At 47.8% G+C, this 27,353-nt stretch overlaps 2 protein-coding genes and 1 long non-coding RNA gene across 4 annotated transcripts; 1 reads left to right on the plus strand and 2 right to left on the minus strand.

Moving 5' to 3' along the window:
• Window positions 1-675: 675 nt before the first annotated feature.
• Window positions 676-18,374, minus strand: LOC121596760 (G1/S-specific cyclin-E). Of its 2 annotated transcripts, none has more exons than XM_041921971.1 (7): window positions 17,313-18,374; window positions 12,404-12,512; window positions 5,139-5,811; window positions 4,656-4,843; window positions 4,030-4,577; window positions 2,856-3,087; window positions 676-2,757 (listed from the first exon to the last, which is right to left on the minus strand). In XM_041921971.1, the coding sequence occupies exons 2-7, from the start codon at window positions 12,506-12,508 to the stop codon at window positions 2,515-2,517; spliced, it is 1,989 nt and encodes a 662-aa protein (XP_041777905.1). In that variant the 5' UTR covers window positions 12,509-12,512; window positions 17,313-18,374; the 3' UTR covers window positions 676-2,514. The 2 variants fall into 2 exon arrangements, with proteins under 2 accessions (XP_041777905.1, XP_041777904.1); XM_041921970.1 differs by having other exon boundaries at window positions 16,448-18,373.
• Window positions 14,783-15,611, plus strand: LOC121596761. Its single transcript, XR_006005314.1, has 3 exons — window positions 14,783-14,869; window positions 14,964-15,024; window positions 15,094-15,611. It is a non-coding gene; the product is annotated as an uncharacterized LOC121596761 (long non-coding RNA).
• Window positions 18,375-20,573: 2,199 nt separating the features above from the next.
• On the minus strand, window positions 20,574-27,062 carry LOC121596360 (nidogen). The gene is made up of 9 exons (XM_041921228.1): window positions 26,296-27,062; window positions 24,799-25,290; window positions 24,492-24,730; window positions 23,682-24,426; window positions 23,292-23,606; window positions 23,071-23,221; window positions 22,321-23,005; window positions 21,378-22,250; window positions 20,574-21,140 (listed from the first exon to the last, which is right to left on the minus strand). The coding sequence occupies exons 1-9, from the start codon at window positions 26,503-26,505 to the stop codon at window positions 20,891-20,893; spliced, it is 3,960 nt and encodes a 1,319-aa protein (XP_041777162.1). The 5' UTR covers window positions 26,506-27,062; the 3' UTR covers window positions 20,574-20,890.
• Window positions 27,063-27,353: the final 291 nt, after the last annotated feature.

The raw sequence follows: 27,353 nt of genomic DNA on the forward strand, positions 1-27,353 counted from the left end.
GGGTGTCTATGTGTCATGGAATGGAATGGGCAAACGCATGTGGTTCTTTCCTGCAACGAACTGATCAACGACAAGAGCCACAGTCTTGTCGAAGAACTGCAGCTCTATCAACCATTTGTACATTAATTTCTCCACAGGAGATACTCAATTTGAATGCTTCGACCCCTTATAAGGTTTTCTCAGTTTTATATTAGTCATTTTGTTTATTCATTTACATAACCACACCGTCACTTGTATGAAGGTACTACTACTGTACAGACAGATATACCTTATTGGCCCTAACACACACCTTAATTAACCATGCTAGAAAGATTAGGGTATTGCTCGTACGACTAAGATAAAACGTAGTAGTGCGTAATGAAATTGTTCATTTTGGATTAATCGACTTTTAAATGCATATCGGTTATTGCAGTAGCGCAAAAACTGTCACTTAACATCATACATACAAGAAATCATTCCTGCCAAACTGATACAAAAACTGTGGTTAAGCGTATGTTTACTGTGCAAATGATTTGATTTTCCATACTCTTCTGATACATTGTTCCTAAACTATAATGAGCATTTCACTGTTGGGGGTATTGCGTCATTTTTCTGGGCATTTTCTGAGCACATCGAAGCCAAAGTATCACAGTGTGTCCGGGGGTTAAGGGAGCATTGCCCTACTGGTTCTATCTATTCGTGGATTGGTTCTATCTATTCGTGAGCCGTTGAATTTCAGTCATTTTGTTTTTATTTTATTCGTTGTGTTGAGGAAAATGGGTTTCACATCTGCAATTGCATTACTCTGCGTTGGCTTCATTCGTATCATTTCCGTAGTTGAAGTCTCTGATATATGTGATTCAGTACACTTTAGCAACTTTATGCGGACACAAATTTGCACTAAAAGCTACAGTAGGTTCACTACACTAAGCACAGCGATGATAATAGTTCTGGACTAATATATGACATAGTGACTTGTCGCGTGCTGTTTATAAATTTTACTAACTAATGTAATAGAGTAATTATTGCTCGTTCTTTATACATATTTCACAGGTTCTCTCTCTCTCTCTCATTGATCGAGAGAATAATTGACAGTTTTGAGATGAAATTTTCATATCTTAGTGTAAATAAGGGACAGTAGAAGTGTTCTTTACAACACCTTGAAATGTTATTCACCTACGTGTTGTTGAGACTTTAACTAAGCTTCATAACTCCAATGCTCCTCTGTAGGGCTGCTTCGTTGGATGAATCAAGTCTTATTGGACTGCTAAACTTGTTTGGCATGACCGATGTCGGTCTACTAGGTCTGCCGGTACATCACTCTTGGACTTGGCGACTATATATCACTTTCTTGGTTTACCCAACAACAGGATCGTCAGTCCTGCGTACGGGGGGGATGATTGTGCTAGTTCTATACGGAACCCTTGATACACCGCGCGGACCTGTCGCGGGTAATTATTGTCGCTGTTTTTTTTTAAATAACACTATTTACACATTCCACTTTTCTTCCTTAACTATAAACACACACCACCGGTTGGGTAGGGGCGCGTCGTGCTGCTGTGTTGCGCCGAATTTGTACTGATTTCATATTTTTGATTGATGGTTGAATAAGTTACCAATATATGGAGAGGGTATGTATCACATGTCTGATTTTTCTTTTTTTTTCTTAAATAAATGTTCTATTTCTTCACGTTATTTTCAAACCAAAAACAAAAAGGGCTGACTCCCATTTATCCGAGCACGAATAAAACGAACAACTCTCATTACCACCATTTTTAAAGGCGTGGTGAATGATGAATTCTGATAAAATGGCCTTGAAACTATCGCACTGTGATTCCCGTGGAATGAAAGGCGATGCTAAACATTAATAGCCCTAACCCGCGAAAGTGTAGAGAAAGTGAAAATAAAGAATGAAAATTGTTTGCAAAACGCGCGAGCGAAAGAGAGGAATGAGAGATGGGAGCGTGGGGACATCCTTAGTTTATTAGTAAACAAGCTGCAAAGTGGGTTAGAGTGTCAGTGGGACAGCATTTGGACTGCTAGTCGATTAGTGGGAGAAAGGATGCATCTCTCAAGCGGGGAAGGTATCTTGTTAGAAGCAGTTTGTGTTGGTTAATGTATTAGTGGGAAATGTAACGCGAAGCGAATGTGTTAACCTGGGAGCAATACCATCGCTAGGCGATCGACAATTTTCATTCCCTCATCATCTTCTCGAACGAAAAGCACCCTAACAGTAATAATAATAATAATCGTGCATCGCGTTTCATTCACTTACGGGAGGCTCACGCTATGCTTTTTCCCCACTGTTTTACATTTAAAAAAGGGCACGAGAGCGTTATAACGTTTTTTTAAGTTCCTGACGCGATCGGTAACTTGCGCGTAAATGGGATGTTGTAGCAGTAAATTAAGAATAATAAAAGTAATAATTTATCATTCACTGTGGTGCTGCATATGCAGACACCAGGTGGCGGTGCAGGGAGGGGGGGGGGAGATGGAAAATGGTAGGGAATAAGATAAATTACATTTACATTCCTCCTAACTATGGCTCCAGGTGCTGGAGGACGCGTCGGAAATGATGCTGGCGATCGCCTCCGATGCCACCTTCGATACGGCCGTACCACTGACGCCGCCGAGCGTTTCCAGCGATTTGCGGTTCGAGGCCGGCGGCGTAAGGATGCCGTCTTCTGACTCGATGATGCCGATCGGGGCCGGCGACGCTTCCAGCTGTCCCATGCGTGTGCACGATTCCATCTGTTCGATCTTGATGCTAACCAAATCCTGCGAGTAGAGGGAGACACATTTACACGGGCAAAGGATTAGATAAAGTGGGTAAAAAAGAACTGCACGAGTAGTGGAGGTAATGCAAAGCCACTTACCAACATATCCAGCGAGGTTGTGTGCGTTTGGATGATGTGGGAGCTGTCGGAGACTAGGTTCGGGCAGATGTGCTTCAACCCGTGGCTGTGCTTGATCGGATCGTTCGACTCGAGGAATGTGAGCGGGCAGGACGCATTCTCGTCGCAGATCACCAGGAAGAACGGTTCCATCCATTTGGCGCACGGTGCAATCTCTTCCCACGGCAGACCCGAGACGAAGGTGGCCGTTTTACTGTAAAAATAAGGGGAAAAAAGAAAGATTAGCATCATTTCATCCATCCATCGTTTCATTTTAATATTAAAGGTTGTAATGGCCAGTGCTGCAAAAAGTCACTGTCAATGTCAAATACAATCTGACTGAAACCAAATCCATGTCAGCGTAACGTACTCAGTTGTGCTTCGTGACATTTCTGCGACCATCGCTTGGTCAGTCTCTTTGTACTGACGTTTTTTTTTCACTGGGATCACCTCTGCAAAATGACACTATCATACAGTAATGACAAATTCCGACTGAATAAAAATAATGTCAGCGTCACTAGCTCTACTGTGATGATCAGAGGTGAGACGCCTTAGCAACAACATGAGCATGATTACCCGCTCCATTTGACATCCGACTGAGGACTCGAAAGTGTTGGGTGCTAAACAAAATGTCACCAACCATGCCATGGTCGCACCAACTGTTTGAGAGTCTCACCTCTGATCAGCTCAGTTGTGGTACACGTGTGCTGATTTGAGCTTCGTTTCAGTCATGAGTGTTGGTGACAGAAACAGTGGCATTTGGCAGCACTATTCAGAGCCAGAAAAACGCTGCTTATGCTTGCGACGGCATTAAGCTCAGCTTGTCAGTCAGAGTAACAGGTTGGACTCAAGCACTCGCACATCCCGTTCGGCATGTCATGACTCACTTGCATTGAATATCAGCAATGATCATCAAGCTACTACTACCGATATGTTCATCGTTTTTGGTTGTGATAATCGCATGATTCTCATGACATTTTGCAGCACTGCGCACAGCTTATGGAATAATCAGGTTTAGACTATAACTTACACTTCAAAAATCCAAAGTTTGTTAGCATAATAGGAAAGATTAATAAAAGTGTTTCGCATTACGATCACGCTTCGAAACGATATCAAACCCGACCCTCCCTTAACATACAACAAACACGACACTTACCGATCGAACGTATGACTGAGAGCAGCGGCTGCAATCACAGAGTACTTGAAATTGGCAAACCCAACGTCCAGCGAGCAAAGGTCAATCAGCTGTGCCGTGTGGGCAAACTCCATGCCGGAGAATTGGGGATACACGAACGCATCATCAGTCTTGTTAGCCGTGCTAGTACTGCTGCTTGACACTTTCTGCTGCTGATGCTGCTGCAGGGGCTGCTGCTGCAGTCCAACTGTCACCGCCGCTTGCTGTATGTTATTGACGTCAGCATTTTCATCCGTAATTTTGCGCTTTTTGGGCGACGGTGTGCTGGCGGTGTTGTGTGCCGTACTGTTGGACTTTCGCTTCAGGCTTCGCACCGGCACGTCCACATCCCGGCTGGTAACGTTGATCTGCATGTACAGGCCCAACCATCCGATCACCGTCACCGGGTTAATCTTCCAGTCGAGCGCACTCAGTATGAGCAGCTCCTCGCGCAGTATGTCCTCGTCGGTGCACGCACCGTCCGTTACGTACGCGAATTCGCCTATTTTTGGTGGATAGATTTCTTCCGCCTGATGGGTAAGAGAAGAGGAAATGTGTTGATTAGTATCAATTGATTGGAACACACTTAGTGAGGTGGAAGAGCTTACCTTTGCCGCGATAAACAGTGCCGTGATACCGAGCAGCTGAAGGTGGTTCTTCTTTAGCTCCTTCTTCAAGCTTAGATACCGATCGATGTAGTCCACCGCAAGGAAGTACGTTTCCCGATGCAGCTTATACACCTCGCACACCTCATTCAGCCAGTCGATCAGGATCGAACGCATCCGAGGTTGTAGACCTGCGTGCAGAAAGTAAATCCAAAAGGTGATGGTAAATGATTTATGGTCCGTAAGAGCCTCCAAAGGACGTGCGATGAATGATCGCCTCGGTGTGCCAATGCATGCACCTCAACTAAGCAGCAGCTTTGGCAGGTATTTTCCCATGCACTTTGCTTGATTTTGTGCCGTATTTTGGGGTGAATATCGAAAAGATCGCTTTCAAAAAAAAGGGCACAAGGACACAGGTAGCCGCCGCGCGAAGCCCGCACACACAAAAGGTGAGATTTTCCCACACACACAGAGCCGCATGCTTACCTGGATGATCGTCGAACATGTTCGGCTCACGGGCCAGCCATGCCAAATCGTCCTTTCGGCACATCAGATCCCACATCTCGTGCGTGTCCGTCCAGGAGAGGCTTGGCAGCGGACAGACACGCTGCTTGTGGGAGGGCGTCAGATAGCAGGACGCAGGCACGACACCGAAACCACTGGTTGCCGCCGCCGCCGCCGCTGGTTTCGCTGCCTTGTGAAAGCACACCTCGTACAGATGCTCCGCGCCGTCGAGCGGTGTCGTGTCGCCCTTCGCCAACCATTCCGACAGTCCGACCGCTTCCTCGCGCAGCAGATCGCACGGCGGGCTCAGCACGTTCGAGCCAAAGGTGGCCGGGCTGTCGAGCGGGTAGCTTTCGAAATCGCTCGCGATCGGGAACTCGGACGAGCCCTGCGTGTCGGAGGTGTAGTCGCTGCTGAAGGCGGTGGTTTTGCTGTTGCTGCCCAGCGAGGACGAACTCGAAATAGACGGCATCGAGAGACCGGGGGCCGCCGTAGCTGCTGCAGCGGCGGTAGTAGTGGTTGACGCGTAGCTGTGTGGTAGATTGGTGGTGGCAGCAGTGCTGCTGGACGTTGAAGCGACTGCTCCCGTCGATGTGGATGCCCGCGGACGATCATTTCGACGCACTTTGGAGGATGGCTGCAAATGCTGTGAGTCCTGCCGGATCGAGCAAAGAGCGAAAAAAAAATACACATCATTAATAAAAGGGTGAGAATCATTTAGCGGCTCCATATAACAAGCTGATCAATAGGTCACAATCCTTCCAGGAAGAATTGTATACCGAAATACAATAAAACAGACCCGACGAGCAAGAGAAAGTCATAAACAATCAATTGCTTGTTTTGATTCCCATCACAGCAGCAGCAATGGGGGAAAAAGGACCTGGCACGAAAAGAGGCATTTTAATCCTTTGTACATTCTCATTGGAAGGCAAGGAGGAATAAAACAAGGAAACAAGAAAAGGTAAACGCGTCCGTATCGTTACTAACGGCATTTTTTGACCGTTTTCTATAATCCTTCTCGCTTTGCACATCGACTTGCATCCTTGAAGGCGCCCCTTCCCTTGCTGTTATCCCTTTTCGAGCTCTTCTCGATCGAGGAGCCTACAAAAAGGACGAACGAAATATGCATCGATAGGTATATGCTTCATTTACAATTTAAAAGGATTTTAATAAGCGCGGCAGATGTTGCATGCGAATAACAAAAGTAAGGAAGCGAAACGTATGTCTCCCTTCTTTTCTTGTTCTTAATTCGGTGGTCATAGGGGGAAAAGATGTGTTCCTCGTCGATCGACTCGAAGTGCTCGTACCTTTAATACTGCAGGGAGCAAATGCAGCAATGTGTCTCCAATAACTCACGCTCGGTAAGTCATTGCTGGTACAACATTATCCAAGAAAGATCCCTTTTGTGTCGTCCCTAGTTCATTTCATTCCATCGCTTTATTAGCATATGTGACCCTTCGCGCTTGCTGCATTGAACAACCAGTCATCAGCTGGTTGACGACACACGGAACGTTCACTTCCAACCGTACGTGCACAGACACGTATCGCCGTAAGGACCTTAACTAAACTAGGGGGACCCCATATTCCGATACACATCGCTCCCTTTGCACGGCACATTACGGCAGGAAAAAAAAGGAAGAAATAACGCCTGTGTCCGTTACGCGGTCCGATGCACATTCGCTTGACGCGCGCTGCGCTGTGTGTATGTAATGCTGCATTTCGTTCGGGTTTGTTGGCGCGAACATATGCGCCACACGCCAGCAGAACTATTTTAGGCGGGAAATAGGATAGCTTCACCACCATCAGCACTCGGCAATTGGTACAGCTAACGCACACACACACATGGAAACCCGTATCCCTTTTGCCTCTTGCGTCTTCTTTCTGTCCTTTAGCTCTCCCTTTTGGTGGACGACTTTTCTTGCCGTCTCCGTCCATGAAAGGCATGCAGAAGGCTTCGGTGTATGTGTGCGTGTGTGTGTGTGGGTATGTGTACTGCTAATGTTTCCGGTGGTGCCGCATATTTCGCTTCGCTGCGCGTTTCATCTTTGTGGGTCGCAGTACACACGCACTATGTGGTCTTCTGCAATCTCTCACTCTATCCCTTCCTTCTCTTGTCCGTTCTTTTTCACTTCCCCTAGCCGTTGTTGCACTTATTTGTCCTTTTAACAGTGGCCCTGGGGCCCAGTTTGTACTCGCTGTAATGTCGCCGAAGATGGACTGCTGCTGCAAGACGCAGGCAAAGATTATAAAAAAAATGGGAGATGAAAGAAGGAAAAAGAGAAATTTGTAAATAGCGTAATCGAGAAATGCATCTTTACTTTGGCGCTTCTAGTGGTGTTTTCATTCATCGTGACGAAAATGGTGACGGGATTGTATGCTTTTCTAGAGAAGTTTACAAATTGGTCCTTCGAACCGGATCATGATCATGAAGATCACTCTGCCAGCTATATATATTCATCAGCGCACATTTCCAAATAGCATTTTTGGCGCAATCAGAGCTCCTACTTGGAGAGAAGCCTATTTTGGCGCCCTTGCTTTACACTGTTTTGTTGGTCTTCCAGCGAATCCACCGGGCCCACAAAATGATCCGAATGCAAAGGAAAGCCTAACGATCAACCTAACACACACCTGGGAGCAAAGGGCTCACACGAACTGTGGGAGAGATCCACCAGTGAAAAGATACGATTAAAGAAGATCGAGAGGAAAGAATGTTACGATCATTATACGCCAAATCACTTCCTCCCAGCGCGAGATCAGCGTGTGCGCGCGCGCGCCAAAAGCCCGCGGGAACTCGACTCCCCAGCCAAGAGTTCTATTCCCTCTTTTGCTTATCACGTTTCGTCTATCTTCTTCGGTCTTACATGCCCATTTTTTTGTGTGTATAAAACACCGTATGCAATGGGTTTGAAGCGTCAAACAATCGCGGAAAGATTGCAGAAAGCGCGAAACGGGAAGAGTTAAAAGATGAAAACAGTGTTTCTAGTGCGCGAAGTGCGTACTTCTCCGTGTGTCCGTCTTCCTCCTACTGCTGCTCACCTGCTGCTTATGTGCTTATGCTGAATACATTCTTTCGCCATTCCTTCTCCCGCAGAGACACACGCACACACGAAGCCCACAGAGCAGCGAACGGGGCTCTTTAAAAACAGGATTTTATTCCTTCTGCTTTTCTTCTTTTGCGCCATTCGATCGAGCGTGAATGTGAATGATCGCGGGCGTGCGCGGGCTCGCGATCGCGCCAACATAACACACACGCGTCATGAATGTCGAAAGAACGAAAAAAAAGGAATAACACCGGGTTAAAAGGAGAACTAAAACCCCATTGGGCGTCTAGAAAAGGCATGCCCCTCTGTGAAGTAGCAAATGACGACCCCGCTTTTTTACGTAACATTCAAATTCAAGGGGTGTTTGAGAAGGTGCCGGAGTGCAACACACAACCTTCAGACATTGGGTCCCATTGCGTGGCACCCATCATATCACGTGGACTATTATTGCGTCTAGAGATCGATGTAGGCGATCTAGAGGTTACCAATATAACCTTGTGGTGGACACACACCAAGCTTTGCTGTGTTTGCTAGAACGTGACATTGGGTAGATTGGCTCGTCAAGACTCCCCCGCTATGTCCACACGTCACAATGTTTACGCCAGCACTCGTGCCATGCGGAAGTAATTGGGAGTCGAAAGGCTTGCGCAGGACAGGATCTACGCGCTGCCGACTGGAAAGTATATCATACAAATAATTGACCCCAGAGTATGAACAACAACAAAGAATGCTATCCTGCTGGTAGTGTGGATCCTACTGTGAGTGGTGTGATCAACAGACCGATACATTAAAAAATGGGGTAAATGAATCTACAATCCAAGAAAAAAATACATCATTTCTATACACATCCGGTTACGACAGGAACTAAGAAATCAAAAATTTGACTGCGTGCCACGAGGCGAAGTTCTTTTGGGAAGGGACGGAGAGACAGAGAAAGTCAAAGTGTCAATGACACCTAAAACACGATCGTCACCACTACTATCGGAGGGAGCTTGTTCTTTTGTACTATTTTCTATTACGCTGGATAGTTAAATTAAAATTAAAGGCTTGTTGAGTTTTTGTCCATAAAAATGTAAGCTAATATGGTGCATTATTGTAAAAAATAGGGAAAATTCATAATTTTGTTCAGATATTTATCACGTCAAACACTCCCCAGCTGACCTTTTAGAAGCTGAAAACATTATTATTTTATCATTGTTGTTATCAGCTCTGGTGTTCGCAATGCACCATTCGGATCGGTTAGTTGGGTTGGGTTACGTGTGAATTTCCATTCTGCCATTTGCTGGGGCGAGGTTTTCAGCATCTGACAATTGCGCTGCGTTTGTATGTGTGTTCGTTGGCGCCAAAACAAATCAGCATTGCGCGCATTTTACCCGCGCGATCAGCTCAGGCCGCAAGCCATTTTCGCCACACGAACAGCGGCGGTGAAGAATAAGCGCAACAATACAACACAAACGTTCAGCTATACAACACACACGTTCGTTCTCACTCGCTTTCTCTCGCTCGCGCGCTCGTCCAATCGCTCTCTGCGCTCAGCCGCTCTCAGCCGCCTCCGAGCGCTGACAGCTGATTTTCCCGCGCTATCAAAACATTGACGCACACACACAGACACACACACAGCGCAACAGCCGTAGCCCAGCAAGTCAGCACAAAATCGACCCTCGGATTGTCAGCGCGCGCCGCCGCGTTGCATTCTGGCCGCGCGTTGCTGCTTGTGGCGGCCGGTTTGCGCGTTCTCTTCTTTTACCCACTTTTTCGAACACACCACACAACACGTCACCCATATGCCACCACCAGCACTGTCATTTCTCCGCTCCAGCTCCGGGGGGAATGGGACGAAACGGGAGAGGAAGAAGGGGGAAAAGATAGGGAATAAACAAAGCAGGGGGCAGAAGGGAACAGAACAGGGAAAGATGATAATCACAGACCGCTGCCCGGTACTACGGAGGATAGGTCGGAGTCGGGAGCACACTAAAAAAGGAAAATACAATACGAGAGCAGCGAAAACGAAGAAGCCATGTACGTTCATGTTGATGGGAATGGCAAACAACACAGCGAGACCTTAAAAGCGATCAGAACTAGACATTCTTAGACGTTCTCTTCTCCATTTGCTGCGAACGGTGCCATCGATGGGCAAACACATCCACCGGGAGAAGTGTAGAGATTCCAACAGGGAAAACTAGTTTGTCGCTCGAAGGCAGACAACACATGGACAACCTGACCCAAGGCGAAGTCTACAGCATGCCGGGGAACAGAGCGTGCAAACGACTTCTTATGGTTAGTAGAGGTTGAAGGACGTGCGTACAAACACTGCAAAGAGGAGACAGAGGATAAGTGGCCAACGGCAGTGTCACAGAATCTCCTACACCGTCCTTCCGTACTTTAAACTGTCACTAGCTAGGCTTTTGGGATGGTTCGTTTTAATGAATGAATGGGTTTTAGGTGCAGAAGAAGCGAAAGTAATGCTGGCGGAAGCTGCGTTACAACGTAAAAACATGCTCCATTTAAGCCCTAATACAGTGCACACCCAACAGAGATGGTTAATTTAGAGTTGAAAAAACGATCCGTTTCCGAGATTGTTTGTGAGCGATAATTGTTTTAACTTTCTTCACTATCTTTGGAACAAATTAAAGCAATGTACAGAAACCGAGCAGAAAGTGTGCGGGTGTGGCACGCATAGAAACATGTGGCTCTCCCATGTTTTCCCCCTATTTTCGAGTGATCAATCATGCGCAATCGTTCGTAAACTAAAATTGACATCAATTGCAACACTCTATTGATGGCGTATTGGCAGGGAAGAGAGGATTGGTTTTGAAAACATGCACCTGGCAAGTGCAAATATTATTTTCTGCATTAACCCCTTATACCTTTAGAATACTTTAATGCCTTTTGATCCCCCTCTTTCAATGCTAAACGCTGTCGCTAATGGCAGGTGTTGAATTCCCCAAGAAATGTGTCTCTATCCGTATCGTAAAAATGGACTTGAAGCAAGCATCGCGCGCGCTTTCGCTGATAACCAATCAATCGAGTAAAAAAGGGGGTGAGACACATTTATCGGCACACGAGTTGCACCAATGGCTCGTTGTGTCGTAACAGTATTGTTGTGCAATAGGGGTCAAATTATTGCCATCAAAAAGAATCCAAAGCGCAATGCAAATTGATGACAAATCATTGCGCTTTTTGTTACTAAAAAAGGAACGTTGATTGAATGCGGCAGAGAAAAACAAATGATGTTTTCATATTTCAAATCAATGGAATCGACACAATCGGTGCTTGAAATTATAAGAAAATTACATGGTCCCTTTACCAGATTTGTTTTCTCATACCGCAAGACAATGGAACAATCAACCAATCATCCCTAGTTTCGCTCCCTGTCGATGGGAAGAAATGTTTGAAATGAACGATCCATTTCTTACCTTTCCCCTTGATCGATTCTAGGAAAATTTCAGATAAACATCAATCATGAGTTTTCATTCTTGGCTTTGCTTGCGAGAGTACATAAAAACGGTCCTTTCTCTCGAAGGGTATATAACTTCTTCTGCTTGCCACCATTCCCTACATTTTCCTTACTGCCTGTGCTTGTGCTTCCCCTTCTGCCCTCTTCCATTAACAGCAAACATTCGCCCATTGCCTGCAAACAGAGGTTAAGTGCGAAAGGGACGCAAACAGCACGCTGCATTGTGCGCCCTTCCCCGAGGGTTCGTGTTCGAAACTTCGACTTGGGACTTTTAAAAACCAATTCACACGATCGTCCTGTGGTGCTGTGTTTCCTATTTCGTACGTTTTTTTCTTTTTCTTCCTTCTCGAATGCGTCGAGGGGCAATAGCTTTGGGTCAATAAGAATCGGGTCGGCAAACGGTTTGCACATGAAGCAGAGGCAAGCAATGGAAGGAAACTGGTATTAAATAACCGATCGACCTTTCCCCCGGTTGTTGCATTTTAGAATTGTTTCTTTCCCTTCATTTTTGCTTCTTCTTCTTTACATCTTGCGTTTGCCACAAACGGTTTGCAAGGAATTCTAGGGATGAGGAAGGACGAAGGACAACCGGTATGCGTAACCGACATTACGAGAATTCTCGTCCTTTTAAACTTTTTGTCCGTTACAAAATCTGCGCATCGGGCAAGAAGAATAAGAAGCAACAGTCTTCCATCTTCTTCCCAGCAGGATTGAAATTTCTTGCTTGCCGTTTGGGTGTGTATACGTACGCCATGTTTGTCCAATTCCGAAGTGTTTTTGCGTTTACGGCTTTTGCGCTGTGGTTGTTCTGTCCTGGTTGCGGCTTCTGTCGTGGGTAGTCTGCATGCGTACATTGATCTAAAATAGAGAAAGAGAGAAAAAACAGAATCATTAATATATTGAAGATGTTATTGAAGCATATAAGTAAAAATTTAATAAAAAAGAGATACTTAAAGTATGTAAAAAATGAAATTGATTCTAATATTTTTTATGTTATTTTTTAAATGATTAAATAAGCTTTTATACTTTAATTAATAAAAATAAATCGATAATAATCGTTAAAATGTGTTCAATTTATTCGATATACTGTTATATGCGAAATATTTATATATTATATTATGTTATTATGTATAAAATAATCTTGAATACTAGCAAAATCAAGAAAAAAAAGAAAGAAAATCCCAACCATCATATAACAAAACCACACCCAACATCCTACACAATGAGTCAAGATGCCACAAATGGAAACGTGGTGACATTTTGCGATTGTGGCGCGCACAAAACCACCGTTCCACCATTTTATGTGTCTGAAACGCACCATGCGCCTCCACCGCCATGAGATCAGCGTATAGCGGCGCCCACCCCCCTTCGCGGCGGTATGGAGTTTCGAACTGGTAAAACTTCACCTACCAGCGCAGCTGCTTCGTTCAGACCGGGCGCACCAACTCCCGTGCCGTGATAGCTTCCCCGAACCTGTTTTTTTTTTTCGTTTCCAGTAGAAAAGCTAATGAAGCACAGGCCTAAAAACAACAATTAGTGACAATTAGGCTAAAAATCAACCGAAAACTTATCGAGCGAAAGCGGTCCCCGGGGTTTGACACATTCGAAAAATAAGAGGCGCCCCCACGATATTATTTTGACACTAGACGAAACGCGCGCGCTTTGCACCGTATCTGCGCGCCACAATACACACACACACACAGAGCTACTCACGCGCACAATATTCTTCTTCCACGCAGCAGGCAAATCGGAAGTGCCATCAGCACCGGCAGTGTAAGCTCCGGCGCGTTTTGACGTGTGTGTATGTGTGTGCCGGCCCGTGAAATCCGGCGCGAAAAGTTCTTCATGCCCATTTTTCCTCCAAACGCGCGCCGCCGCCCGAAGAGTCGGTGCACTGGCGGCTAAAATGATTTAACTGGTATCCCCCAAAAAAAAAAACTGTATTTTTACCCGCCAGAATTTTTGGGCGTTGATCCACTCTCTTTCTCTCTTGCGAGCGCACGCACGCACACCTTTTAAACGCCCCTTTTAAAAAAGCGCAGCACACGCGCTAAAACGAGAACGCAGAAATCGCCGCGCTCTGTCGCACTCATACACGCAGCGCGGCGCAGACAGCTTTTCGCAAATTTGTTTTTTATTATTATTACACACAGAAGAAAAAGGCGCAACTCGGCTCTCGCGGTCGGGGCAGCAATGACAGGCGGCCGAAGCAATGAACGTGCGAGCGAGAGAGCGCACAGCACGATTTAAATGGACACACACGGGCGAAAATCTTCCATATAAAAAGAGAATCTCCCCTACCGTGAGAGAGAGAAAGATTGTGGAGCGTGAGCGGAAGCAAGGAGGAAGGGGGGGGGCAAACAGCGCGTTGCGCAGAGGGAAGGGGGGTTTAAATGGCCCGCAATGTACATGCCAGGTTGCCGGTCCGGTCTTTAAATGGTTCACCGACCCAACCGGCATTATCGCGCGATTTTTATGTGTATCTATCATTTTTCTCATTCTAACATTCAGAAAATTTTTCACTCTGTCTTGCTCTTCTGGGTGTTGGTCACTTTTTGCTCGCAACTTGGCTGTGTCACACCAACCATCCTCATGTTGCATATGGTTCTTCTCTTTCCATCGTTCGAGAGAAACTCTTGTGTCTCGCTTTTCTGGTACTTGTCCAATTTCCCTTGCTACACCAAGCGTTCACGCAAGCGATCTTCTCTCGTCCGCTCTTTGTATCATTTTGCAGGTACTCCCCGATATACGCTATTAATGCGGACCGGAGGCAATAGCGTATCTCGAATATTAGCAAATATCGAGTTTTCAGTCAAATTATAGCTAATTTTCGTATAATTTTGCTTGAAGTGGTAGGATTTACCACTTAATTAGTTATTTGATCTGATTCAACTGAAGATTACAATTGTACACCTTTTGAAATGGTTTTTAATATTCGATCAAAAGGGAATTTATTTTGAATGTGATATTCGATGTGTCAAATTAGTACAATTTGCTCAAAGAACTTTCAAATTTAGAAAAAAAGCTTATAGTGAAATCGCGTATATCGAGTATGGCGTATATCGGGGAATACCTGTATAGCCACCCGAGGAAGGCGCTGCTTCGCGTTCACATGAAAATGTGGTAGTGTGAAATCAAGTTTGCAAGCGGTAGGCTACGTCGATGCGTGCCCGTTTTTTTCTCTCGTGAAACCAGTACGGAAAAAAAACTATTTGGTAAGTACAGCTTTTAATAAAGGATTATATCAATATGTATCAAACTGAATGGTATTAATAATTGGTGATATCAAATCAATTTCGTTTTCTATAGCAAATAACACACGCACAAACGGAAGTGAGCACGGACCACGATAGAAATAATCAATTGGTTGGTAAGTATCATCAAGTTAAATGGAACAGCGGTTTTCAAAATAGATAATATTTCCCTCTTTCACCAGCAGTGCCGAAAACAAAAGGACAGGAGAGGCAGGAACGATCATTCAACGCGTTAGCGCCGGAGGAAGGAAAAGCGGCAGGAAGGCAGGAACGATCTTCCAACGTGCTAGCGCCTGGTAGAGGAGAGGCGGCAGGAAGGTAGGGACGATCATCCAGCACGCTAGCGCAGCACCTGGGAGCAGCGAGGGGGAGGCAAGCAGGAATAATTTTTAACGCGTGCACACCATTCGACGAAGACAACGCTGGATGAAAGGAAGGAGGAGGAGAGAAGGCAGGCAAGACGGGTACGTGTGTATTCCGCACCGGTTTTCGGCAGTGTGAATTGTGTGAGTATGTAAATTTGTATGTGCGAGTAAGAAGGTAAAATAAAGAGCGTAAGCATGTGCGGAATCGACAAATGAGAGAAAGAGCTTTGTAGGGAGAATGAAGAGAATGAAAGAAATTGAGAAGGGATGTAGCATACAGAAACCAAATGTATGATACACGCTGTCACACGGTTGGAAAAACCTTCTCTATAGTTCTGCTATAGAGAACGATTTGACCGCGCTATAGAGAACACTTTTTCAATACAAAAAAAACCGGTTGCAACGTGACAATGTCGGTTGGGTCACCGATCGGTCGTAGGAGCGAGAGCGCTTAGCAAGCGATAGAGGAGAACACGCTCAGCGCGAGAGCAGCATTTTTAAAAACCCCCAAAAGAGCACGTGAGTTAGAAGAAGTGTGTGACATGTTCGTCGTCCCACATACCAATAGACACCAATACACACAGGTGCGCGCGCGGAACATGAGCCGCAAACAGCCAAAAGAAAAAAGAGAAAGAAAAAGCTTCGGAAAATTTTTTCACCCTTCGAATAGCAGGAATATTCTATTTTTCTTCGGTACTCCGCGTGCTTGCGCCGATAATTAGAGACACACAGACACGCGCGATAGATAGTCTTACTATCACTGAATGTAATGTAATGGACAGATCGTGCACGAGGTGTGTGTCAGCCTCCCCCCCCCTATAAATGATACGTCAAAAAGCTAGAAGTAAAAGAGTTGCGAAGGAAGAAGCCGCAGACACAGAAGACGTGGGAGGCAAAAGAATAATATGAAACACAGCAAGAGGGTACAATGTATTGAAGTAGCAATTCGCCTCAAGTAGCCGCATCGCATCCATTCAATGGGCTGTGTAAAGCCGTAAAGAAGAAGCAGGCTGTGATATTGCATATGAAGAGGCAAGGGGACGGAGGCAAGGCGAGGATGGAGGTTGGAGTGCAAAAAAGGTGCTGACTGTACGACAAGATTGCGAAAAATGGGGAAATTCATACATAAAAAAAATTATCAGCTTTTTTACAAAAAAAAAATGGTAGGACCTACCCATTACTGGTATAATCCATCCTAAGCTGAACACAGCAACACTCCTTTTAGCTCCTATGGCGAGTGCTGGCTCCGTTGCTGCTAAACTGGAGACGTTCCGCGATGAGAAGTGACGAAACGACGATGGTGTTCTGCCCTCCAATAAGCTCGTGACAGGAAAATTCCACCACACGCACGCTTACACATACATAGGCCACACACACATATATAAATACACTTGTGTTGCATCAAAGGATTCACATACTAGTACCACTTGGAAATTGGCTACTGCGCCACTGTAACACTTTTTAGCATGAACGACATTCGGCGGAACTTTGCCCTTATCTCTGTGAATCTTGCACACACACACACACACACAGGCACACGATGGCCACGTTGCACACGTTGCGGGAGAGGCGGGTGATGAGGGGAGGCGCGGATTGCCGTTTAAAGGTCCGCAATCGCACACCGCTCTCCTTGGGGGCCACACACCGCCGGAAACGTTCTACTCTCGGGGTCGCCGCCTCCTTCGATGTTGCACGCCTCTATCGCTACCGCTGCCTGGTAGATGTGGTAACTCCGCTCCAAAACCGACCAAACGAGTAGTGCAGTGCACAAGGGAAGATGAAGATGTCTCTCCTTCTGCTTAACAACACACCCACGGTGGTAGTATATATTGGCAGAATAGAGGTGCTTTTTCCCCCGCGCGAGTGTGTGCTACTCTTCGGACGGTGCGGTTAATAATAAGCGGGAGTGTGTCTTCGAGCCGGTACAAAAGACCGCAAGTCTTCAGGACTTACTTTTGCGTTCCTCTTCTTCCGCCTTATTGCACACACTATCGAACTGCTGGTTCGGTTGCTTGTCGCTGTGCGCTTGTGCTGCTTACCCCGCTTAGCTCTGTCTGTTGTGCGCGCTGGGTTCACTCGCTCTCTCTCTCGCCGTCTCGCTTTTGTGCGCGTTCTTCGTGTTCGTGTTCGTGTTCGGTACGTCAGCAAATGCTGGTGGCAGGTCCGTTTTCGCGCACTTTTCAACTTCAATGTCGGCTTTGCATCTTCCGAAAACCCCTGGCACCTCTGAGCGAGCTGCTGCTGCTGCTGCTGCTGTCACAGTGACACAATATAGCTTGTAAAGGCGAAACAACGGGCACGAAAGGGAAGGGAAAGAAGTGCGGTGTAACTGTTGCGGGGAGGAAAAAAACGAGCGCCAAAAGGCGCCACCAACCCGGTTGGGACACCACCGGGAAATAGTTGGACCGCTAGAACACACCGGTCAGTGGAAAATGCCCCTACCGGCACTTGCTAAATTACGAGAAAAAAAAACACAATCGCTTTTCATCAAGTTCAATCTGACCACACTATTCGCACTGTGTGTGTTTGTAACGGTTCACTTTTGAGTGTGAACAAATTCCGCCTACTTTTCTTTTGTTTGGCACTGACCTATTGTCCCCCCTCAAAAAAAAAAAAACAACAATGCACACGGAGCAACGGCACTGACTCGAGCCACTTCCGACACAGTTCCACGTATTTCACCGCTTTGCCACTTTTTGGACTGTGGTGATCGAGGCGCCTTTCCTAATGCAGCGGCCTAATGAGCTCAAACCACGGCACGGGAACGTTTACCGCATTCAGCGCGCATATCCTTTTGTTTTCGGGGGCCAATTGCAAAGAACACTGTGTTTGGCGCAGCTTTTAATGTGTTGGCGCAGACCAACTTCCACCACTTCCATACAATTGCGGGAATCCTCTCCGATTGGGTTCGCCGAATTCCGACAGCGATGGTCCGTATGCCGACAGGATTCAGGATGAAAAGGAAGGAGACGTTTCTGGCGCGAAGGTAGCGAGTGAAATGAGCGCACAAACTGCGGCGTTGGGCGCCATGACCGATCAGCAGCTTGGTGGTCTGCGGTCCGATGCAGCCGACTGCCGGCCCGTTTGCGGCAGTCCAAGCGAGAGGGAGTGACTGGTATGGGGGCAGAGAGCGAGAGAGAGAGAGAGAGAGAGAGAGAGGGATCAAAACAACAACACAAGCCAGCTGTCATCGGTGGCTCCGTTTCGGCGGGTGCTTCGTTGACGTGCACGCATGCGCACGTTCAGGGTGCGGTTGAACCGCTGCTCGGAAACGTTACTGAAGGGAATGGTGATCGGTGAGGAAAAGGCGGATTTTCGAAGAATGGAACTCGTGAGAAAGGGTGAGTTTGATCGGCAAGTGAGTTTGGGGTTTGAAGGAAAAAAATCATTCAATTTTAAATGAATTGGACACGTTTTTCCTTGCAATAAATCTAGTCACGAGATTTCGATGAATTTCTGTTTAATTTAGAAAAAACCCGTTTAAACTGTTGGTAAAATATTGGAAATCCAACTCCAAAAAGAAGTTGAGCAGAATGCATTGAACGTCCCAATTCCAACCAAAAAGTTGCGTGTAACACGGCCATCATATTCTCGATTTCCCCTACCATTCCCTTCAGAAACGTGCGCTACAGCCGCTGCTCCAGCCCCATAGCAAACACATCGATGACAGCTGATTTGCTGCTGTGCTGATCGCTTCCTGCGCGCCTATTTCTTTCACGGAATACGACGGCGCACTGCGTTTCCCAAGAAAGTGCGACAATTAACGATTGAACAATTGAAAGTAACGATCCGTTGACTGTTGACGTTGTTAGCAAATGGCAAGAATTCTATGTAATGGTGGTGAATACGATTCGGTCCCAAGGAGCTTGGAGATGCTCAGAAGTTGAAGATGCAGAGCAGCAAAACAAGGACGAGTTTCGGACGAGCCTTGCCGTTGATGCGATTGCGATCGCGTTGGCTTAATTCATTCTGTATACATTAGTGGTGAGAGCTCGGCATCGGACTTACTCTATTCTGATTCCGTGTTCGGAATCAATTCCAGAGCCAATTCCGATGCTGGAATCGATTCCAATTCCGGAGTCGATTCCGGAACCTGATTCCGGACCTTATATTCGGAATCGATTCCAGCAAACTGCGGAGCTAGCCGGAATCGATTCCGACAAAAACTTCATTTTTCTCATCACTAGTATACATGAAGTAACATACACAAGTACAAGTAACATGGTTCAGCCCAGGGCAGGTCATACTAGTCATACTTCTGAGCATCATTCTCCCTAACAAGTCAGCAAGGGGTAAGTATTGGAGTGCAAGAGTTCAAACAGATTTAATTTGTTCTAATCAATGATATACTTTTTAATCACATTCCTACAGCTGTGGTATGGCGGCAGCCCAAGACTGAGCTCTCTAGTTCCCGAGATACTAGTCAACAGAACTGTTGACGTTACGGTCGAGAGGAATGTCTGTAAAAGTAGGACAGATTATCAGGACATTCTAACATTGTAGCACTAGAACCTTTTACCGTGTGTCGAAATACGCTCTATCGAACTCCAGAACTGTTAGGAAATAGAACAAAGATCTGCCGAACAAGACAGGAGTTCGATGGGTTTGCTGCTTAACGATTAGAACGATTGGAGGTAACATTCATACGAAGGGTACTGGACATTTTCGTCGTCCAGTAACAGTACTGAAATACTCCATTTTTCTTTTTAATCGCGTCTCGAGAGAAAGATGCTCAGAAGGATTTTTAAGCCCGGTATGATAGGAAAGATCGATGGAGCAGTCGATACAACTTGTACGAATACGAGATGGACGTTTTGTGCGAGCTGTTCGGTACTGTTATGTGACTGGTCTTGTTATACGCATGGAACCGGACGACTTGATGGCTCCCCGTAGAGTCCTTTTAGGTCGTCACACAAGGAAAGAGGGAGTCACGTGACAGGTTGGAGTGGGAAGTGGGCTATGATAACGGATTGGCAGTTGAAGACACGTGACGGTCAGCGATTTCGGACACTAATGCAGCTAGCCAAGACAACAAAGGTTGGTTGTGTAGCGCTGTGTAAGTAAGCATGTTATTTAGAGTAGAAGATTGGCGAGCTTCGATCCTCACTTTACCTTAGAAATCTGTCCTCGATTACGACGATCGGATGTGAAGTTTCAAATCGTTTCAAATAAATATACCTAAATAGGGAATGTTCCCTGTGTCTTACTTTTATATACCATGCTTAACCCTCCTGTATGTTGATCATATTTCTCAAATAATTTCAATCACCTACATGTACACATGAAGCACACACCTCGACTTAAAGTAATAGAGAGTTTATTGTCGGCTTAAGCAGCGAACGTTACAAACCATTTCGCATACATTCGTCGCACGATTGCGATCGTCAACCTTCGACATCATCATCATCATCCACTCTCTCTGTGCTAATTCTAATGTATGTCAAGATAAATTGCTTCTTTTTTTCTTTCAGCTTTCAGGAAGGAAAAAGGGAAAAGTGGGGAAGTACAAAAAAACACTCATTACACGACCGTTTGTCTGTTTGTAAAGGTTGCCCACAGTAGAAAAGCACAAAAACAAACCAACAGCCGTCCCCCCTCTAGAGTACACACATTCTTCTTAGTAGTCTAATACGACGTCATTGTTGCAGTTGCGCGTACACTTGCAGCTACGGCCGGAAGGGGCACGCGGATTGATCAGACAAATCTTGTCCTCCGGACAGTCACCATTGTTGCTGACGCACGGGCTGTGGAACAGCGGGCACTTGTCGGTGACGGCCGTCATGCCGTACATCTTGTGGTTGCCAAACACGGGCGAGTTGATCGGCTTCTGGCGCACACCGTACAGGTTGATGCTTTCGATCTTTTTACTGTATTTTTCGAGGGGAGAAGAGAGGGAGAGAGAACGAGAGAGAGAGAGAGACAGAGAGAGAGAGAGAGAGAGAGAGAGAGAGAGAGAGAGAGAGAGAGAGAGAGAGAGAGAGAGAGAGAGAGAGAGAGAGAGAGAGAGAGAGAGAGAGAGAGAGAGAGAGAGAGAGAGAGAGAGAGAGGAAAAGAAAAGCGTCTTAGAATAGTTCCTTGAGAGTCCAAAAGGATCCTCTACTTACGTCATCCAATCCGTCCAGTAGAACAAATCATCGGTAACGGCCAACCCGAACGGGTACGTCAGATTGCTGGCGATCGTGCGGATCTGTCTGCTGTACGTATCAATACACTCAACCTTCTTCGTCCCCGCGTCAGCGTAACAAAGCTCCCCAGTTGCCATCGACACCTGAATGCTGTTCGGCAGCGCTACCTGCGGACTACCGACCAGCTGCTCCCGCTCCGTTCCGTCCAAATTCGACCACTCAATCTTCGGCCCATCCCGATTCCAGTCCGACCAGTACAGCTTCGTCTGATGCGGATCGACCGCAATACCGCGCGGATTGACCAAAAACTTCGAAATCAGCACCGTCCTCTGCTCCGGATTGTCCAGGCTCGCCACCTCGATCGTATCCTTCGCCGAATCGGTCCAGTACAGCCGGCGCGAGATCCAATCGACCGCCACACCCTCCGGCGACACGATGTCCTTCGTGATGAACGGCTTCTGATCGGTACCATCGTACTTGGCGCTCACGATCTGCTGGGCCGCAATGTCGCTCCAGTAGATGCGTCCCTCGGCACAGTCCCGATCGAGCCCGATCGACATGAACGCCATCGTGACGGGGTACCCGAGCCCACCGTTCAGCGGGACGCGTATGTTCGCCACACCCTGGCTGATGAGCAGGAAGCCATCGTCCAGCCGGTGGGCGGTGTTGCAGACGGACCCGTTGCCGATGAAGCCATCGTTACAGATGCACTGGTAGCCGTTGGTAGTGGACTCGCAGCGAGCGTTCGGATCGCACAGGCTCGGGATATTGGCACAGTTACGCTCCGGTGTGCAGACGAACCCATCGCCAAAGAAGCCCTGATTGCACATACACTCGTACGAGGAAGAATCTCTGTGAAGGAGGATAGAAAAGAACGATTAAAATCCACAAATTTAATGGGTTGTAGTCCACCCATTCTCACCTATAGCTCGGCACACAGGCAGCATGCAGCCCGCAGTTGTTCCTCACATTGCACGGCGGTGGAATGGAACGGCACTGCGACACCCCGTCCCCAACGAAACCCTGGGGACAGTGGCAGTACGGTATTTTCTGCACCGGATCGATCACGCAAACCGCATTCTCCGCACAGTACGCACCACCGCACGAACCAGCCCGCACACAAAAGTCGGACAGATCCCGCTCGTACCCTTCCTGACACACGCACACACCCTGCTGGCACTCCGAGTTCATGCCACAATCATCATCGACCGCACACTCCGGCGCGAGATGGCACGTACGACCATCGCCCTCGTAGCCCTTGTTGCAGACACACACCGACTTCCGATTCAGCATGTACGTGCAGGACGCATGGATGTCACAGATCTCCTCATCATCCAGACAGGACACTTCCTTCTCGACGCACGTATACCCATTACCATCGTAGCCTGGATTGCAGATACATTCATGCCGGTACGAGCTGTCACGCCACTCACAGTTTGCGTGCGGGCTACAGTTGTTCTCCACGTCGCAGGGCGGCATACCTTCCTGGGGGACCTCCTCCGGGTCGAGCTCAACACGCCGGCAGATCTGGTTGAACGCGTACTCGATCAGCGTGTAGCCGGTGGGGCACGTGCAGCCCAGTATCGTGCAGAACGGTTCAATTCCCTCTGCAAACGTAACGGATTGTGGTAAATTAAACAGAAACCATGGGAGGTCTTGTATCACTACTCACCTTCTTCAACGTACGTCTCCTTCACGCACTCCTCCCCGTTCCAGACGCTTTCCGGATCGCACAGTGACTGACAGTAGCTGACACCATCGCCATCGTACCCCGATCGGCACTGGCACTGACCCTCGACACAGTCGGCAAACTCGGCACAGCGCTGCCACAGACCAAAGTGTAAAGTTGAAGACGATCGTAACCTACATCCCACCCCGTCTTCCCACACTTACCTCACACTGTTCCGGCTCTTCCTGGGTCGGATCACTGTCCACCTCATTGTAGCTGTGCCCACCGTAGCTTGCAGGCGTCGACACCGTGTACGACGAAGAGGTCGGTTGGCTGTATCCACCCGGTACTACTTTGTCACACACGTACCCATTGCCCTCGTAGCCCGGATTGCAGCGGCAACTGTAGCCGCCCGGTTCGTTGTAGCACTGCGCATTTTCGTCACAGATGTTAACGCCCGAGCACTCGTCAATGTCCACACAGTTGATGCGATCGCTCGTACCGTACGGGATGTAGGTGAACCCGTTCTTGCAGTTACACTGAAATGTGAGCAACAAAGTGAGCAACAAAGTGAGCAACAGCAGCCAAAGTGTGGTTTGTGTTGGTGTACTCACATCGAATGTGTCGTCAGGCTTCGGCACGCACACCGTATTATCCCCACAGTTGGCCTCATCGCACGGGTTAAACTGATCGCCGATCACCATCTTCGACAGCATGCCCATCCGGACGGCTCGCTCCCTCGGTTCGTACCCCAGATTGATGCGCGTAATCTTCAGCATCGATTCATCCTTCCCGGCAATGGTGTCCTCATTGCCCGAGCATCCCTCGTACGTAATGTCCTGGTACAGTGTGTAGCTAACGTTGCGTGCCTGCGACTCAACCCGGAAGCTGTGCGCACTGACGGCTTGCAGCCGGTCCTTACCGGAACGACGGAATGCGACCGAATAGTCATCCAGATGGAGCTTCTCAAGGGCCGGAATGGAAGGTAGCTGGCCGGACAGATGCACATCCAGTGCGAGTTGATCCCACACGTTCAGCCCCGTGTACTGTTGGGTGATGTAGAACGACTCGCCCGTCTCGAACTGCAGTGTGCTGGTGTGGTTGAACTTGCCACCTGTCAGCTGGTAACCGTTCATGGAATTTCCAAGAGGCTTGGCGAAAAGCCACGCGATCGTACCACCGAGAATTTGCGTTAGCTGCAGATCAGTGCCGAGCTGCTCCTCGAGCGGACTGATCGCAGTGTACGTACGCCCATCCACCATTACAACGTACGATTGGAGCTGAGTGTCGAGAGGCTCACCGTTCACATTGCCCAGCACCTTACCAGCGACCCGCAGTGGAATGTCACTCTTCACGCAACTGTTCACGTAAAATGTTGATCGGAATATAGCGAGCATGGCTTCGTGTGGAATGGCCAAACTTACCTGAATCCATTTCCGTAGTAGCCGGACTTACACTGACAGCAGAAGCCCCAGTTGCTGTTGACACAGGATGCCGCCGAATGGCACTTGTACCGGCCACCATCAGCGCAGCTGCGCGGTTCACTCGGTTCGGCGTGCTGGCGGTCCGGCTGCTCCACATTCCCCTCCGGTGCGAGCGGTCCAACGTGATACAACCACACGCCCGGTTGATTAATGTTGGACGAAATCGTTAAATGGCGTACCTGAGAAGTGGAAAAACTAGATGTTGACCCTTCACCCTGAACACCCAACACCTTCCAACAGTACGTACATTATCAGTACCGGAACCGGGCAGCATAAACGTACGATCATCTTCCGCGGCAAAGCCGGCCTGCGCACGCACATCCGGCAGGCCACTATCGCCGGTATCACCCTGGATCCAGCTGATGCCCTCCTCCGGGTACAGGAACTGCACGAACGTGTCCGTCGCGCCCTGTATGATCGCCACCTGGAACGAGTTCTGCACCTCGTTCTTCATGCTGTAGTGTCCCACGTGCTCCCAGGTCGCGACGAACACCTGCAGCGCCTCGAAGCCCCTGGTCCGGGCCAGTAGACTGCCAAAGTTGTCCCGCACCAGCTCGGTCGTGCGGTGGAGCAGGGTGGGATCGCGCGACTTAAAGTACACGATTGTGGCCGTATCGTTCGGCAGGGTTGTGTCGACGTTCGCGTAGAACGGTGCGATCAGCGGGTTGCCGAGCGGGAAGGGTAGATTGAGGAAGCCGACCAGCTCGCCACCGAACGACAGGATGCCGTTGGTGTTGATCTGTGTGTGTGTGCATGTGAAGGAGTAAAAACCGGGAGAAGCATACCCATAAATCATTGGTTAATTTGATGGAACATTGCTAAAACACCACACAAAGGGAACGCATTCATTCGCTCTCCACGAGGAAGATCAACGGGGGCAGGGCTCGTTATCATCATCTTTAGCTGCTGCCAGCCTCCATGCTGTCCACTGTCATGCTGTGGCATTTATGTAATGGCGCAAAGTCGTTATTTTTACCATGCAATTGCTAAATGTTCGCTCCCGGGCAGAGCAGAGGTTCTATTTACACATCTGCCGGGGACGGTGGTGCTCTTGGACGCTTGGACGCTTGACCAGAGTGCTGATAAGAGAAAGCACATCTTTGTTTGGCGCTAATGGGCTAGGCTGTGTGGTGCGGATCATCATCGTTTGAGCGATCGGACACACTTTTGCTCGGTGCAAAACAATTTGCAAAGGCGCTTTCGCTTTTGTGTGCGGGGCGTGAAATATTGTCCCTCAAGGGCAGTGTCGGTACAATTGAAGTGAAGCTCTGGATGGAAGGTGAAGTAGTTGTTTCGAGTGATTGGAATTAGGGTTAGCATTTAAGGGGAGAATTTGCAACCAAGCGATCGGGTTGGTCTTGTGGTGTAGTTGGTTAGTGGAGGGCTTTACAACATGCCGCGCATGGGTTCAAATCGAGTCGCGGAATATAAAGGATGAACTTTTATTTAGTACCGAATAAAAGGCAATTTATTTCGCCTCAATAGCACAAGAAATACGATCATTTACAGTGGGGGTTACTGTTGATCCCTGTCAGCGAAGATCGCGCTCATACTCTCATCATATGTGTACAGCTATTCGCAATTTGTGTAAAGGCTGGTGTGTATTGATAACCCTCAACGAAAAGCAAGTAGTAAACAGCGCAGCATGGCCACACCACGGATGATGATCCTCTGATTGCTCATTTCTTCTCTCTTTCTATGGGTCCTGTCCAACTATCAAACGTTTTCTGAAACACAAACTTACGTAAACACGGTCGTATTTTTCGTTGTAGAAGTAAGCTGGCATGTCCAGATCCATGTACTGGAACTCTTCATCACCTCGCGGCAACACCTCGCTGGCTTCGTTCGCGTAACTGTACAGATCGCGAGGATCCACTGCACGTACGATCGAGGGTAGTAGCAGTAACACCGCGTACACTACTAACCCTTGCAATACCTCACTTTTGACAGACATTTTGTTGGATCACACCGAAACGGAACGGAGTGCACTTTACACTTGGAAGTATCTTGTCTTGGAAGGTTAAGACTTGCCAAGACAAACGCGTTTAAATCCGTTTGGGAAACATACGGAGATAGTCGACCGGTTTTTACACACAATCACCTACACACAAGAGAGCACACATACACACACACACGCGCACTCCCAATCAGTGTTTTTCTCACTAAATCACTTTCAATCTCTACGTCGTCGGGCGTTACCGAAGCGGAACCTTATCAACGGGCACCACCGACAACACACCGTGTGCGTCCTCCAGCGCACGGATCCAGGTTCTTGTGTGGGTCTCGCGGGTCCGATGGCCTATCGCGCACGCTTGCCTTAGCACACTATCAGCAAACGGACACCATTATTATTGCCTTCATTCATAATCTCTTTGCACTAAACACACACACATAGAGGAAAGAGGTGGATTTCCAGGACGGCCAATGACTGCCTAGGATGTAGGCTCGGAGAAGACAGACCAACCCCGGTAGAAGAACTCAAGATTCACGTCCGCACCGGGCAAGACACCGAACACGACTGACTGCTCGGCATCTGGTCGGATGCTGGATCAAGGGATCTTCGATGGTCGCGAACAACTGTCGGCGCTGCTGCTGCTGCTGCTGCTGGGTCCCGAAGTTTAATGGGTCGCAACGCCGCAACGACCCGGGGGCACATCTGGGAGAGGCTGGCATGAAGTACCCGCCGGACCGAGAGTCTTCCGCGGTTAGCACCGGGTGTGAAGCGTGCCGTTTATCAATATCAGTCAGCGTGTTTGCTTTGACTCACCGACGACGACGACGACGACGACTACTACGTTCGGC

The sequence above is a fragment of the Anopheles merus genome, chromosome 3R, assembly GCF_017562075.2.
Source record: "Anopheles merus strain MAF chromosome 3R, AmerM5.1, whole genome shotgun sequence".
Taxonomy (NCBI): Eukaryota; Metazoa; Arthropoda; class Insecta; order Diptera; family Culicidae; genus Anopheles; species Anopheles merus.